The sequence below is a fragment of the Sus scrofa genome, chromosome 9 (assembly GCF_000003025.6).
Source record: "Sus scrofa isolate TJ Tabasco breed Duroc chromosome 9, Sscrofa11.1, whole genome shotgun sequence".
NCBI lineage: Eukaryota > Metazoa > Chordata > Mammalia > Artiodactyla > Suidae > Sus > Sus scrofa.
Genome location: NC_010451.4, coordinates 118,669,337 through 118,686,297, shown reverse-complemented (window position 1 = coordinate 118,686,297; position 16,961 = coordinate 118,669,337). Strand labels below are relative to the sequence as shown.

At 47.6% G+C, this 16,961-nt stretch overlaps 1 protein-coding gene across 4 annotated transcripts in view; it reads left to right on the top strand.

The window, feature by feature from the left end:
* The window catches only part of ASTN1 (astrotactin 1), a 319,889-nt gene that overhangs the window by 282,735 nt on the left and 20,193 nt on the right, over nt 1-16,961 (top strand). For all 4 annotated transcript variants that reach the window (XM_021063682.1, XM_021063683.1, XM_021063684.1 and 1 more), the window contains exons 20-21: nt 981-1,116; nt 8,289-8,389. In XM_021063682.1, the coding sequence (XP_020919341.1) occupies nt 981-1,116; nt 8,289-8,389 (237 nt within the window). The remainder of the gene's footprint in view (nt 1-980; nt 1,117-8,288; nt 8,390-16,961) is intronic.

Below are 16,961 nucleotides of genomic sequence, written 5' to 3'. Positions count from 1 at the left end.
TGATTACAGAGAGAAAAAAAAATTCCTTTGCTAATAACCCCCACTTCCCACTCCGTCCAGGCAAAAGCATGTAGAAACAGATGTGCTTACCACGTGTCTTGTTCTAAAGCAAACGCTGCTTTTGCCAGGTCTAGCTAGAAGAGGGAAGCCTTAAAGGAGTGGGAACACCCCATGAAAACTGTTTCGTGCCTTAGTCCTCCATGGTCTACACGTGAGGAAAGGTCAATTTAAGTCATTCCTAAAACTGATGCTCAACTATGGGCACCAGCAGGAGGGCAGCGTCCACAGTCTAATTCAGGGGAAAAAGCTTCTGGTGAAGCTAGCACTGAGGCTCAGAAAGCTATGCCTTGCCTTCAGGCATGGAAAGCTTGCTACCTCATCTTCCGAGGCCCTTTGCTAATGTGCACAGGTCCCGCGAACATCTGGCAATGACCCCTGACCAGAACCGCCGTTGGAGGGTGTACAGCTCACCTTGGTTGTTGCTGATCTAATTCTGGATAAATGGCTCCACATTGATGAGTTAAAGGTGGAACAGTCAGGGAGTTCCTGTCGTGGCGCAGTGGTTAACGAATCTGACTAGGAACTGTGAGGTTGCGGGTTCGATCCCTGGCCTTGTTCAGTGGGTTAAGGATCCGGCGTTGCCATGAGCTGTGTGGTGTAGGTTGCAGATGGAGCTCGGATCCCGTGTTGCTGTGGCTCTGGCGTAGGCCGGCGGCTACAGCTCCCATTCCACCCCAAGCCTGGTACCTGCATATGCCGTGGGAGCAGCCTTAGAAAAGGCAAAAAGACAAAAAAAAAAAAAAAAAAAAAAGATGGAACAGTCAGTAAAGACCTTCTGGGTCTTCTTGCTCTGCTAAGAATTTAAGAAAAGCAGGGACCGAGTGGTTTTCATACGACGTTCTCATGGAGCTGCTCCCCACTAGGGATTGCTTGGCTGGGACTCCTTCTCATGCCTGTTCCATTCCTTCCCCTTGGGGCAGAAACGGTGCTGAGTTTTGTGGACGACATCATCTCCGGAGCGAAGTCGCCTTGCGCGATGCCCTCTCAGGTCCCGGACAAGCAGCTCACCACCATCTCTCTGATCATTCGATGCCTGGAACCCGACACCATCTACATGTGAGTGACACACACCTGCTTAGTTATCCCTTACCCTGCGCGCCCCCCAGCCTTTTGGTTACTGGAGTTCCTTTAGGGACTTGGAAAAAAATAGGTTGAGTGTCTCAAGTCTTGTCCCACTCAGCATAACAGAGAAACTTCTAGGCACTGGAGGGGGAGGATCGAGATAATCTAGTCCCCTCCTTCAAAGAACTTGCAACATGGGGACTTTCCGTCGTGGCTCAGTGGCTAATGAACCCAACTAGAATCCATGAGGACGCAGGTTTGATCCCTGGCCTTGCTCAGCGGGTTAAGGATCTGGTGTTGCTATGAGCTGTGGTGCAGGTCGCAGACGTTGCTCGGATCCCAAGGATGCAGCCCTAAAAAGCGGGGGGGGGATACAAAAATAAAAAGAATTTGCAACACAGATGGGAAATATATAAACAATTACCTTTAACATCAGGCAGAATGAAATAAATGCCAGACTAAAGAGCAGAGAGCATGTGGAAAAGAAAAGAAAGAAGTGATACATTCTAACTGGAGGGGATGTCATCCGAACTGAGTGGTGTCGAATTTCAGTGGGTAGTGAGATGTTGGAAAAGGCACCCCAGGCTGAGGGGATGGCAAGGGCAAAGGCAAAGGGGCATGATGGGTGATGATGAGCAGCACGTGGCTGGGAGGGTGGAAGCCCACAGGGAGTAAAGGAAACAGTGAACTTTGGGAAATGGAGGGACGCTGTAAGTCAGAGGAGAACCCTGCCTTAAAAAAAAAAAAAAAAAAAAAAGAGCTCGATCTGCGAGTTCCCATCATGGAGCAGCGGAAACTAATCCCACTGGGAACCGTGAGGTTGCAGATTCAATCCTTGTCCTCATGCAGCGGGTTAAGGATCTGGTGTTGCCGTGAGCTCTGGGGTAGGTCGCCGACGCGGCTTGGATCTGATGTGGCATAGGCTGGCAGCAGTAGATGTAGCTCTGATTTGAGCCCTAGCCTGGGAATCCACATGTGCTGCAGGTGTGGCGCTAAAAAGCAAAACAACAACAATAACAACGAAAAACCAAAAACCTAGGTCTGTTGGCACTGAAGTCGATAGTGTATAGAGGTAAGAGATGGTCAGCATTTTTCTTCAGAGAAAATACAGAGAGCTCCTGTATTGTGGCCCTGGGAACAGCTCTATGCTTTCTGGTAGCCCTTCCCCATGTCCCTCTGTGCTCTGGGAACAGTCATAAAGGATGCACGAAGCAGACATAAAAGACGCCAAAAGGGGGGAGAGAGAGTGATGGGATCTAAGCCATGATGGGAAAATTGGCGGGGGTGGAGTGTGAAGGCGGAATTCATACTGATGTAGTTCTGGGACCCTTTGACCCCATCAGTATGAAAAATATTTAACAGTTTACAGATGAGGTCACGAGGAGAGAATCAGGGTTCCCAGAATAAATCACTTCCATTTCCACAGCTAAAGAGTTCAAGGATGAAAAGCACTAGAAAAGTGAGTGGCATGGATTGCAAGATGCACTTTGATGCTCGGGCTGAATATCTTCCATACAGGAAAGAGCGCTGTAACCAAGGGGCCAGGCCATTGACAGTAAAATCCATAAAGACAAATGATATTCTAGAGGCATTGGAAATTATAGAGAGGCATAAATGATAATAGTGGGACAAAGGAAAGTCTTACTTAAGATCCTCCTCAGCTGGCCTGCGAGTGGCCCTTCATCAGGAGGGGAGCAGGTGAAAGGAACAAAGGTTTGGGAGCACAAACACCTAACAGGCTATAAATGCCTCAAGCATGCTGAAACTGGAACCACCGTGTATCATAAGGGCTCGGTAATTCCTGCCACTAAGTCACAACTGTTAACTAGGAATTTCAAAGTTCCTCTGGGTGTGAGGCTGGCATGGTTGTCCATTAGGAGTGCCAGCCCTTACCTCGTGTTGGCCTGGCCTGGCTGCATTTCCTGATCGAAGACCTGAGGCCGCTGTTCACTCTACTAGCCCAGGTGAACTTAGAGTGTTGATCTCTTATGTTTTGAAAAACATGACATTTCTGTCAAGGTTGATGAGTGAAGAAATTGAGACAGTGCTTGGGGCAGAGAGAAAAACAGCTAGCCTCCACTAGGTGGCGCTGCAGATCACGTGAAAAGGGCATGTGGGCGGGCCTGGGAGAGATTCCTCTGCTGCGGGATCCAGTGGACCAGAACTTAGGTCCCTGGAATAAGGAGGGAAGCTTTGCCTTAAGGGTTGAGTACCCGTGGGCCCCAGACCTGATTTTCTTTCTAGCCAGTAAGGAATTAAGTAGGACACTTTGTGCAACGAACTCTTCTTATCTGTAACATGGAGGAAGGCAGCCTTCATTTATGGAGTGTTCACTATTGTGTGGGTTCTTCTTCTCCTGCCCAGCCCGGACCCTGTGAGATTAAGGTTATAGTTCCCATTTTATAGTTGAGGAAACAGGTTCAGCAACACTGAGTAATTGCCTCAGAGTCACACAGCTTGTTGTCGGGGTGTGGAAGGCGGTTAAGAATAGAATCAAAGGTTTACATTTTCTTCACTGTGTCTCACTCCCCAGCCAGTCCAGGCTACTGGAAGGACCTCGTCTGATTTTCTCACTCACATTAAAGCACAGAGCTGGCTCTTCACCTGAGGTCCATGGAGGTAGAATGTCCTCGCAGTATAGCTGTCATTTGTTCACTTGCTTGACTGCATTTGAAAAGCATTATTCTGAGGAGGATCCAGTATACAAAACCAGTTACAAATCCCTGGTTAAAAGGAATCCTAAAGTGTATTGATCCAGCATCTCCATTTTGCAGATGAGGAAACGGAGCCCAGAGTGGGGAGTGACTCCCCAGCCTTACAGCCCACTGCCCCCCCCCCCGCCCATCGCAGAGTGGGCTCACAGGAGATCTGCTGCTTGGGGGGGCATGAGGCAGTTAATTCAGAAAAAGGGAGTGGATCGGGAGTCATCCGCAGAAACCACCAGACCTGAAGGGGGAAGGTATAAAAGTATAAAAGCAGGAGACAGAGGCAGTCAGCCCTTGGCAGGAGGCCTGAGGATGCTCCACACACATCAAGTTTCAGGCCTTTTTTTTTTTTTTCCCCATTTTTTAAAGTTTTGTTGAAGTATAGTTGCTTTCCAAGGTTGTGATAATTTCTGCTGTGCAGCAAAGTGATTCAGTTGTACATGTACGCACATCCATTCTCTGATTCTTTTCCCACATAGGTTAGCACAGAATATTGGGTAGAGTCCCCTGGCTAGACAGCAGGGCCCTGTTGGCCAATCATTCCATGTACCTCAGTGTGCATGTGCCAATCCCAAACCCCCAGTCCCCCCCTCCCCTCGCCACCTGTCCCTTTTTGGTAACCACAGGTTTTTCAAAATCTGTGAGTCTGTTTCTGTTCTGCAAATAAGTTCATTAAAACTCCATTCCTGGAGCCAGATCAGGGCTGTGCTGGTACACGTGCGTGCGTGTGCACATGGCCACACATGCACACACACACACACACACACATGATATACATGTCATCACACAGGCTCTAATGACAAGACTGAACAGTCCCAGCCAGTGGAAAAGGGCCCAGGAGCTTTGGACGAGGCAGTTAATGTACTTACACAGCAGGGCTTAGCTCTTCTGCCCAGTAGATCCGGCTCAGCCTCTTCTTGCCCGACTCGCCCAGTAATTCCAGCTCACCCTCCTCATGTCCATTGGTGGAAATGGTGATACTGACAGTAAACCAAGGGAACCTTCCTGAAACAACCACACGTTGACCTTTGAACGTGAAGGGTGGAGAGTGTTTCCCAGGCTTGCTTCAGTAGCAAAAATAATCTGGCAACTCCTCAGGGCCCCTTCAGGACCAAGGGAGCCCCCAAGCATGGGCTCTTAGGTCAAGTGTCCTCTCTGCCTAGAGGGCTGTGGGGACCATTTTCTTCCCCGATAATGTGCTTTACTGTTAAAAACGGTAAAGGCTTAGGACCTTAAACTTTATACTCACTGCCCCGTCAGAGGAACATGAGAACTCATTACACGTTTTATCCCAGCCCAGGATGCAGGAGAGTTAGTGGGGATGCACAGCAGGATGGAGCACCAAGAAGAACTTGGGGGACTGGAACAGGTGGGGTGGGGCGAGGACTAACCCCACCCCAGGCACTGGGAGAGAGTGTCCCCCTGACAGCCACCACAGTACCTGAGGCTAAAGGTCATTTGTCATCACAGTCCAGGGAAACTGCTAGAAATTAAGGGTCCACGGTTAAATGAGGGTGGGCTACAACAGGTGGCTGGAACCCTCCACAGACAGTCTAGAGCAGGTGACCCCTCCACTGTAAACATACAGGTCACATAGCCCATCACCAGGTAGCAGGATGCCAGCACTGACCCGGGGTCCCAAGGACATGCTCAGGGTCCTGAAGGGTGATGGCAAAAGACGGAGAAGGGCCATCTTACAGAGGATGGGGCACCAGGTAGTCTGGACTCAGCCACCAAGGCCAGGACAGGGGCTCAGGAGTGTGGGCTCAGACCTGGAGTTGGGGAGTGGCAGTCAGGATGGGAGCCCACTGGTGGGAACAGGTGCACAAAGCTTCCAGTCCCCTGACTCTGCTGAGAAGTGACAGCTGGAAGGGAGGTCAGAGTGTAACCCATCTCTGAGCAGGGAGATGGACTTCCTACACACAAGGGGCCCTGTTATCAGGATATCCAGGGAGAGATGGGGGCTCACTCAGACCCCAGGAGGCAGCCCCAGCCAGGCTTGTAGGATGGTGTCACTCTCTGGGGTCTCTGCCTCCCTTTCTCTCCTGCTCTACTGCCTGTGCCTCTTGCTCCACAGAGGGCACACAGGGGTGACAGAGGGCTTCCCCTGCAGTCTGCTCGGGCTACCTCAGAGCCCATAACCTGAGAAACAGCACAGTCAGTCTGGAGCAGGAGTGCAGAGAGAGTTGAGACCTGGCCCGAGACCCAGCTGGAGCAGGTGCAATACAAGGCAGACTGGATGCTCTGGCTTTGGGTTGGGTGGCCTCAGTCACCATTCTAGAAAGAGTAGCCAGAGGATGATTGGTGTGTGTGTGTGTGTGTGTGTGTAGGAAGGTGTTGGGGGAATGATGAAAAACTCCCAGGGGCTGCCATTTCTAGCGACCAGGCAGCCCAGTATGGGGGGCTGGGTGCAAAGGGCCTGCTCAGACCTAGGAGAGAAGAGATGGCAGGGGAGAAGGGAAGCCGGCCCCTGGATTTTGGATCAGGGTGGAAGTGGGGTTTGGTACTAGGCAAGGCAGTAGATCTGTACTTAGGAGCAGGGCAAGAAGCAGAGGACAGTGGGACAGACAGAGCCACCTCGTGCTAATGTTGGTCCTTATTTGACTGACAGCTAGGAGGTGGGGCTGTCCCCGGGAGTGCGCAGGCCTGCTCTGCACCTAGGCCAGTCTGCGCATCTGGTGGGATGGAGCCTGGCTGCGTGAGTTGCCCAGCTTCCAGCTCAAGACCTGGGCAAGGCAGAGGGAGGGGGACTAGCACATCAGAGCACACAGGTTCTAAACACGGACCGTTTCCTGGGCTTCTCTGTGGGGAGGCAGTGTTGGCTGCAAGGCTGTCTTTTCTCTGCTGAGAGAAACTTATATTTCCTGGCAGAATCATTACACAACTTCTATTTATTTTCACCTCACTGGTTGAGCTGTCTGAGACCCATTTACCTTTACATGCGTCTGGGCCCCTCTATCTCAGGGCATCTTTCTTCTTTTCACCTCTCTTCCTCCCTGTAGCTCTGCCAAGAGGCAGGAAAATCCAGAGTTGTCAATAAATGCAGCCTCCCATGTCGACACAGCAAAAGAGAAAGAGACAAGAAAGGCAGCATTAATGATTGGCTGTAGACTCACTAGATTAGAAGCTGGCTTTGCTCTTTCCTCTCCATCCAGCTCCATCACTCAAGGGGGAAATTTTATATTCATTCAGCCTTTGATGGCCACGTCTTCATCCTCTTCCTGCTGTGTGTGTGCGTGTGTGTGCGTGTGTGTAAGGGTGGAGGGGGGCTCTTAGAATCACATTTTCACATTGTTGGGGGCAGCCTAAGTTTCCTACTCTGGGCTGCTGGTACACAGCAGGGAGCAGTTCATGGGGTCAGAGGGAGCTGCATGAAGGAAATAGAGCCCCCAGTCACAGGCAAGTCAGGACCCCCTCAGCTCTGGTTGTTTCACTTCTGACTTCAAAGAGGAAAATTATCCTCAGTGCTTTGCATAAAAGCCTCAGCTGAGCACAAGAATTAATGTGATTTATGCAGTATCATTGGGCTCCAGGTTCGGCCCTAGGTCTGTCTGTACCTTATTATCTCATTTTGCACATTAAGGTCTTCACAATGACCTACACGCATTTTTATTATCACCCCCATTTCACAGAAAGGGGGAAGTAAAGCTCCAAGGAGTTAACTGCAGCTCCCCGTGCTGGGGAGTGGAGGCTTCAGACCCACCTCACACCTTCTGTTTCCATAGTTACACGCTTTGTCCCTCAGCTCAGTGGCTGGCAGGATGTCATTGACATCAGAAGCACCTGGAAGGCTTGTCATAGCAGATTTGTGGATTTATGTCCCCACCCTAGAGTTTCAGATTCAGTAGCTCTGTGTGGGGCATGAGAATTTTCTTTCTTTCTTTCTTTCTCTCTTTTTTTTTTTTTTTTTTTTTGCTCTTTTTAGGGCCGCACCCTCGGCATATGGAGATTCCCAGGCTAGGGGTCCCAACTGGAGCTGTAGCCGCCAGCTTACACCAGAGCCACAGCAACGCAGGATCTGAGCCATGCCTGCAGTCTACACCACAGCTTATGGCAACACCAGATCCTTAACCCACTGAATGAGGCCAGGGATTGAACCCCTGTCCTTATGGATGCTAGTCGGGTTTGTTGACTGCTGAGCCACAGTAGGAACTCCCCAGAATTTTCATTACTGTCAGCTTCCCAGGCAATGCAGCTGGTCTGGGGACCCCACTTTGAGAACCACTGCTCTATGCCAGGATGACGCTGTCAGATAATATACTCGAGATGGCAAATGACAACCCAAGACCCCGCAGGAAACAATGAGAGGCTCTGGACTGTGTACTTTATGAGCTGGGTGGTAGCAGTGCGTGGCAGGGTAGCAAGAGCAGTCAGGGGCAAAGCCACCCATCCAGGCAGGGCTCAGCTGTCAGCCGGAAACTCAGGCTCTCTCTGTTAATGATACCTTCCCCTCCCTGCCAGGTTCACCCTGTGGGGAGTGGACAACACAGGTCGACGCTCCAGGCCAAGTGACGTGATCGTGAAGACCCCTTGCCCTGTGGTGGACGATGTCAAAGCCCAAGGTAAGAGACACTGAAGCCAGCAGAGTCTGCAGAGGGCTGTTCCAGGCACCTCCCTTCACCATGGGGAGAGGGGAGCAAGGAAGCCAAACGGGACAAGCTGGGCTTCGGTGTGGAAGGGGGAGGGTTAAGGCTCGGGAGAGCAGCATCTCCTTTCCAGGACCTCCTCATCCTCTGCCTCTGGTGGAAATTCCCATCCCATTATTCCACAGTCTGTAAGTCGGGGAGCCAGGAGCAGACACGGGTGAAGGCCCCCGACACACGTGGGATACACCAGGGGCTCAGGTACGTGGCCCCAGGTGCTTTAGTACCTGTGATCTCTGCCCTCAGGATGCTGATCGGGTCACTTATTTGCTTCATTTTTTTTTTTTTTTGTACATCTGAAAGGTGATTTTGAATTACAGCATAGGAAGGCTGCAGATTTAGAATTAATCGCTGTATTCACTCCCTCCCTCCCAAAGATGTCTCAAAATCCTCATTCTGCTTTTTGGAGTTGTTGTGGGCCAGTTCTTCGGTACATCAGCATTAGTCCCTGGCCATTAGGAAGAGGTTGTTTTGTCACTCAACATCCATCACACAAACAGCACAGTTCTCGCTGCATCACCTCATAAAGCCCCCACGTGGTCTTGATAGCATCTCTTGCTCAAAGGCTTAGTACCTCCCCTCCACAACCAGAATTTGGCTGTCCTAGGCACCACTTCTGCAGGGCTCTGGTGCTACCTAAAGTGATCTGCTCAACTACTAACACCTATTAGCAGTTGGACTGTTCATAGACTGAGCATGTGCCGTCAACAGAGACAGTGACTGAGGCTGGAAGTTTAGGTTGTGCGTGTTTTGGTAAGAGAAATGCAGTTGTCACGTTGGCTTGTGGTATCCCTCAGAGCACCTTATCTCTGGCTTCTGACTCCAGCTCTATCAAGTTGGCTGCAAGTTGACACAATCCCACAATGTTCAAGGGGTGGCGCCAGGGTGACGCAAAGTCACAGTGGGCAGAGAGGCCTACTTTAATGAAGATCACTGATGCTGTAGCACTTCACGCCTTCTCAAAGGGAAGGGCTTTCACATGCTTTGCTTCATCTAACATGCATGACACATTAAAGGCACTGATATTTTCGACACAGAAATCTGATCATATTAACATCTCTTCTTAATTATTTATTTCTAGTTTTTCGTTTCAGGGCCACACCTTTGTCATATGGAGGTTCCCAGTCTAGGGGTCAAATTGGAGCTGCAGCTGCTGGCCTCCACCACAGCCGCAGCCACACCAGATCCAAGCCATGTCTTCAGCCTGCACCACAGCTCACAGCAACACCAGATCCTTAACCCACTGAGCAAGGTCTGGGATCGAACCCACATCCTCATGGAGTCAGTTGCGTTCCACTGAGCCATTACGGGAACTCCCAACAACTCTGTAATGTAACGGATCTCCATTCCTCTTGTGATGGAGATCAAAATATGCAACAAGCATATTAGGATCTAAATGGGGGGGGGGGAGCCCTTGCCCACTTCTCCAGCCTCCTCTTGCCCGTGCTCCCTGTCAGTCTGTACTTCCTGCAGCCTCACTACCTTTCTCAGTTCCTCCAACACACCTTTTCCATCTCTAGCGTGAGCCTTCCCACCTGTCCATCTCACTCCTGCAGATGCTCTCCAGCCCCGCTCCTTTCACAGATTAACTTCTCCCAGCCTGCAGATCTCAGAGCAAGTGTCCCTCAGTACAGAGGGCTCAGGGGCCACTGCCAAATGCCTTCATAGTACCACATGAAGGCATTCCCTTTAGAACATTAATCTCAGCTTGTTATTAGAACTACCTGTTCAATGGCCACCCATCCCACTGGATAGTGAATTCCATGAGAGCAGGGTTCTGGTCTCTTCTTGCCCACCCTGGTGTCCTTAACACTTAGCAAGCAGCCTGGTGACCAGCTGGTTATCGGGAAACTTAGATGCTGGAGTAGGACCACTCAGGGTCAAATATCTGCTGTCCCATCTAACTTTTTGACCTTGAGCAGGTTGTTTTCACCTTGTGCCTCAATTTACTACTCCGTAAAACGGGGTGGGGATAATGGTATCCTAGATAATAAGTTTCTAGTGAGAAACTTATTAAGTGAATATATATGAAGTATTTTTAAGTGCCTATCCCCTAGTAAGTGATCAGGACATGTTAGGGAGTCTGCATTATGGAATCGTGCCCCTCATGGTCAGCCTGATACAACTGGAGTCAGGGGTCATTAACAGGTGATTCGAGGGCTACCAGCACATCATCAGCTTAGCCCCACTGTTTCTCTTATTGGAACTCACACAAGCTAAACTTCCAGCACCAGTCAGTGTCTCTGTCAAAATCACTAACCATGTATAGAGTTTGAGTAGGAATTCAGTAAGTATTTATTGAATGAATAGAATATGGGCCCACTTTGTAGATGCAGACATTGAGATTCGGAGTAGAGTAAGTAAGCTGGTCACAAAGTTGGCATCTTGCAGAGCCAGCATTCAGGCTTATTATTTGACATCAATTCCCATTTTGCTTACTGTGTTAAATTAGATGTTCAGAAGGTTATTACGTAAGAGACTGAAAACCTTTCTTTGTCTCTCAATACTGATGAATAAAAGACCCACCTTAAAAAATAGTGTTCAAGGAGTTCCCACTGTGGTGCAGTGGGTTAAGGACCCAGCATTGCTGCAGCTGCAGCCCAGATTCAATCCCTGGCCTGGGAACTCCCATGCCGTAGATGCGGCCAAAAAAGAAAAAAGAAAGTAGTGTTCAAGTTAGACACCAAAATAATATTCCCTTGAGGACCACTGGTGTCCATTGAGGTATTACAGTTGAATAGAGACCTTTAAGTATAAGACAGATGCACCTCTCAGTGAGAGCTGCCTGGCTTATGGGGTATGGACTGAATGACTTTTGAAGGTCTCTGAAATCCCGTGATGATGAAAGCAGAATCTGGGGTTGAGAGACTGGTGGAACCCGTGGTACCCTTATTTCATCATCTGTTGATTTCTTACTCCAAGCCAGGGTAAGAACAGGTGATGAGGAGGTGCCACAGCTATTTCTGTTGTGGAGAATCTGCTGATCTTGCTGGCAGCGGCAGGCACCTTGGGCTTGCTTGCTGAATAGGCAGCAGGCTGGTTGGAAATCTGGGTGTGGGGGGTGAGAAGCAGGTGGGAGGGATGCCATCAGACGCCCCCTGCAGGAATATATGGATAGAAGCATCTCTGGAATAAAGAGTGGCCAACATAGAGTGATCTGCCCAGGAGAGCCCACTGTACTATTTCTCTGTGGGACTTCTTTGTGTTAATTTTAGTCTCCAAAGCATATCAGGACGTGCTTCTGACCCTTTGCGCTCCCTGACAAAGAAGACTTTCTGAAATCCCAGCAGGCCAGCCGGGTGCATGAGAGGCAATTTAATGCTGAGAGAATGAAATAACATCCCCAGGTCCTGTTATCTTTCAGCCAAGAAGGTGCCCTGTACAGGGCAGGCGTGGAGATTAATGAGTTAGACTAATTGAGGGCATCCTTGCAAGTTAATACCACCCTAGCAGTTACACCAAAAAAAAAAAAAAAATATGCTTTGCCTCCTTCCAATCCAGATGGTGAACATAAATATAACTCAGTTGGGTTGAGTTTAAACCTAGTAAAATATGGGAACTACCTTTTAAGTGACCGAGAACATGACTTCAGCTCCTAATTATCTACCAGGAAGCTGGACTCTCCTTCTTCTATGAACATCTTCCTAAACTAGATACCTTCTATAAATTGTTTTTTCCCCACATCATGACAGTAAAGCCATTCTGCAAATAAGTTTCTACCAGTGTTTTCCTGAAACTGCCCTCCCAGCAGCATAGGCTAGAGTCAGGAATAAGATCAACCTGGTCTCTAGGTTGGGGCATGGTCTTCCAGGAGCTCTTCACATAGCTGCCCTAAGGGAAGGCTAGTTCTCCTCCATCTTTCCTCCAACATCCATCCTCTTTTCCTGATGCCAGGCATAGATACTCTCCATTTCTTCATCTGCTTCTTCCCCAGCCATTTGTTAATTAATATCAGAGCCTGGTGTTAGATGCTAAAGAAACAAACATAACTAGGCTCAGAATCCATTTTCAATATGTTTATAATCAGATTTCATGAATTTATCAAATCAGACAACTTAAGACCTTACTAAATACCTGGTCTAGGTGTTAGGGGACAAAATCCCCTGCCTCATGGAGTCTATATTTAAGCAGGGGTAACAAATAAGATAGCAAAAGAAACAATATTTTGGATAATGACATACTTATGGAGACATATAAGCAGGGAAATGGTATTGGAGGTGCAGAGGCAGAATTTCACCTAGAGTGGGATGGGAGGAGGTGAAGGAGGAAGACACAGACATTGTTACAGTAGGGGCAGTGGTACAGACATGCTTGGCGTGTTTGAAGACGAGAAAGAAGGCTCTGTTGGGGAGAAAGGAGGTGAGAAGGAGACGCGTAGGAAAGGAACTTTGAGTGGCTATGGGGCAGGTCCCCCAGGGCTTGGTCACCAGAGTAGGGAGGGGATTCTGTTAGGGGTTGAGATAGGAAGCCTTGGAAAACAGCGAGGAGAAGAATGACATAATCATACTTAATGTTTTACTGGATTGTTCTGTCTGCTCTAGTGGGCTCCGAAGAGTGGGTCTAAGGTGGAAGCGGGAAGACTGATTAGAAGGCAGTGACGATACAGAGGAGGGATGGTGTTGTTTTAAACTAGAATGATTGGGATGGAGGTGATGAGAAGTGGTCCAATTCCAAATTATTTTGATGGGAGGACCAAAAGGATTTGCTAATGGATTGAATGTCAAGCATGAGAGAAAGAAGAGTTATCTCAGCCTTATATACTGTGGAAAGTGCTGTATAGAGGTGTGTACAAAATGCTGAGGGAACACAAGCAAGACTACCTATTCCTTGTGGTTTTTCCCTGGTAGATCCTAGCAGCCTAGCTGAATGAAGGCAGAGGAAGGCAAAAGATGGACCAAGTTATCTGAGGGCACTAGCACTGGGCTGTGTGGATTAGGTTAGGTAGGTAAGGATGTAAATACCAGACCGATGCCTAGAGTGAAGACAGACATGTAAGGACTTGGGCTTCCTGTCACTGAAGAATATATGTGGTAGCAATAAGAAGTACAAGAGTCCTGAAAGGAGGTTGTGGTCATAACACATGGGTGATGTTAGGAGTTACTACTTCAGAGATGGAGAAGTTCTCAGGTACGAGTGACTGGGGAGTCTAGAGACTTAAGCAGGCCTTTCATTGGGGCGGTGAAGTCACCCCAAATGGTGATACGAAGTGAGGTGGGGAAGATAACCAGATACTAGATTCTTCCATGGAAGGAGAAGCATAGTCAGACAATGAGTGGTGGGACATAGAACAGGCAGGTAAGTTTTAAAGTGGGGAGAGAGGGAAAAAGAGAGAAAGTCGTTGTTTTGGGGAGACTGCTCTTCTCTAGGGTATGAGAAGGATCCCTCAGTACTAGAGAAGGCTTCGTCCAGGTTTCAGCCAACACAGGGATGTGGAAGGAAGGAAAAGTGTGTGCCAAGGTCAAGGATGAAGGGAGAGTTGTTTGTCATGTAATGATGCTGGCCCCAGAAGTAAGAAAGTTTTGAGAGGGTGAATTATATAGAACAGTTGGGCTCCAAGTGTGGTCCAGACCAGCAGCATCAGCATCTCCTTGGAACTTGTTAGATATGCAAATATTCAGGTTCCATCTGAGACCTACTGGATCAGGAGCTCCAGTGGGAACCTGAAATCTGTGTTTTCACAAGTATTCCAGGTTATGAATCAAGTTTAATTCTCAAGTTTGAGAATCCTTTGGTGTGAGAGAAGCACAGAGCAGCCTGGGGAGAGAAAGGTAGGAGAGAGAAAGGACGGACAGACAGGCTTGGAGGGTGGGGGAAAGGGACTTTGCAATTTGGACAGTGCTAAGAATGACCAAGGTATAAAGCCAGTTGGGATTTGTTGTCCTCAAGTGTTCATGTGGAATTCTGTGGTCAGTTACTTCATTATGGGGGCAGACTGAGGTTTCAGGTAGCTCCCCCGAGAATAATAAAAAATGATGACCTAGGACCTCCATTCAGGAGACTTCTGTTACAGCAGCCAAGGAAGCCACTGGCAGAAAGCATAGATGCCTTCCAGGATTCTATTCCATAGAAAAAGAACAGCCACTGCTGGGGGATGAGAAAGCTCACTTCTGCCCCTAGAGTCACTCTTTTCATTGAAATAAAACTATTTCCACCCTGCCCCCAACTCTTTGCTTTTTGTGTTTCAGTCTCTGTCTCATGGCATTGGGAAAAGCATGCTTTGGTAAAGAACTAGTACAGTCATTAAAAAAAAAAATAATGTCTGCTGTTGTCCAACTCTCTCCCTCACTCACCTGATCCCAAACACCATGGCTTATTTGCTGTTTTTTTTTTTTTTTTCTTCCTTCCTTCTCCCCCCCCCCCTTCTTTCTTTCTTTCTGTCCTTTTAGGGCCATACCCACAGCACATGGAGGTTTCCAGGCTAGGGGTTCAATCTGAGCTGTAGTTGCCTGCCTAGCCACAGCCATGGCAACGTGGGATCCAAGCCACTTCTGCAACCTACACCATAGTTCATGGGCAACCCCCAATCCTTAACCCACTGAGCAAGGCTTGCTGTTTTCAAACCTGCTGCTCACCATAGCCGGGGAGTCCCTGTGCTGGCATTACCTCTCCCTGGTATGCTCCGCCCCGGGTATCCCCACAGCTCATTCTCTCCCCTCCTCCAAGTCTTGGCTTGATTGTCATCTTTTCAATGATGTCCTCCCCCTATTTAAAACTGCAATGCTCTCTTCAGCACTCTCAATCTTCCTTCTCCTCACTTTATTTTTTTTTAATTTTTAGATTTATTTTTATTTTTTTATTTCCCCAATACATTATTTTTTTTCTACTGTACAGTATGGTAACCCAGTTATACATACATGTATACATTCTTTTTTTCTTACATTATCATGCAGCATCATAAGTGACTAGACATAGTTCTCAGTGCTACACAGCAGGATCTCATTGCTAATCCATTCCAAAAGCAATAGTCTGCATCTATTAACACCAAGCTCCCATTCCATCCCACTCCCTCCCATTCCCCCTTGGCAACCACAAGTCTCTTTTCCATGTCCATGATTTTCTTTTCTGTGGAAAGGTTCATTTGTGCCCTATATTAGATTCCAGACATAAGTGATATCATATGGTATTTGTCTTTCTCTTTCCAACTTCACTCAGGATGAGAGTCTCTAGTTCCATCCATGTTGCTGCAAATGGCATTGTCGTTCTTTTTTATGGCTGAGTAGTATTCCATTGTGTGTGTATATATATATATATATGTATATATATGTGTGTGTATATATATGTGTGTATATATATGTATGTATATATATATGTGTGTATATATATGTATGTATACATATATATACACACACACACACACACACATCTTCCTAATCCAATCATCTGTAGATGGATATTTGGGTTGTTTCCATGTCTTGGCTATTGTGAATAGTGCTGCAATGAACATGCGGGTGCATGTGTCTATTTTAAGGAGAGTTCTTTTGTCCGGATATATGCCCAAGACTGGGATTGCTGGGTTATATAGTAGTTCTATGTATAGTTTTCTAAGTTACCTCCATACTGTTCTCCACAGTGGTTGTACCAGCTTACAGTCCCACCAAGAGTGCTGGAGGGTTCCCTTTTCTCCACACCCCCTCCAGCATTTGTTATTTGTGGACTTATGAATGATGGCTATTCTGACTGGTATGAGGTGGTATCTTATGGTAGTTTTGATTTGCATTTCTCTAGTAATCAGTGATGTTGAGCATTTTTTCATGTGCTTGATGGCCATCTGTATATCTTCCTTGGAGAAATATCTATTCAGGTCTTTTGCCCATTTTTCCATGGGGTTGTTGGCTTTTTTGCTATTGAGTTGTATAAGTTGCTTCTATGTTTTAGAGATTAAGCCCTTGTCCATTGCATCATTTGAAACTATTTTTCTCCCATTCTGTAAATTGTCTTTTTGTTTTCTTTTTGGTTTTGTTTGCTGGGCAAAAGCTTGTCAGTTTGATTAGGTCCCATTGGTTTATTTTTTCTTTTACTTCTTTTGCTTTGGGAAACTGACCTGAGAAAATATTCGTAAGGTTGATGTCGGAGAATGTTTTGCCTGTGTTCTCTTCCAGGAGTTTGATGGTGTCTTGTCTTACATTTAAGTCCTTAAGCCATTTTGAGTTTATTTTTATGCATGGTGTGAGGGTGTTTTCTAGTTTCATTGATTTGCATGCAGCTGTCCAGGTTTCCCAGCAATACTTGCTAAAAAGACTATTTTTCCCATTTTATGTTCTTGCCTCCTTTGTCAAAGAGTATTTGACCATAGGTGTCTGGGTTTATTTCTGGGTTCTCCCTTCTGTTCCATTGGTCTGTATGTCTGTTTTGGTACCAGTACCACACTGTCTTGATTCCCGTGGCTTTGTAATATTGCCTGAAATCTGGGAGAGTTATGCCTCCTGCTTGGTTTTTGTTCCTTAGTATTGCTTTGGCAATTCTGGGTCTTTTGTGGTTCCATATAAATTTT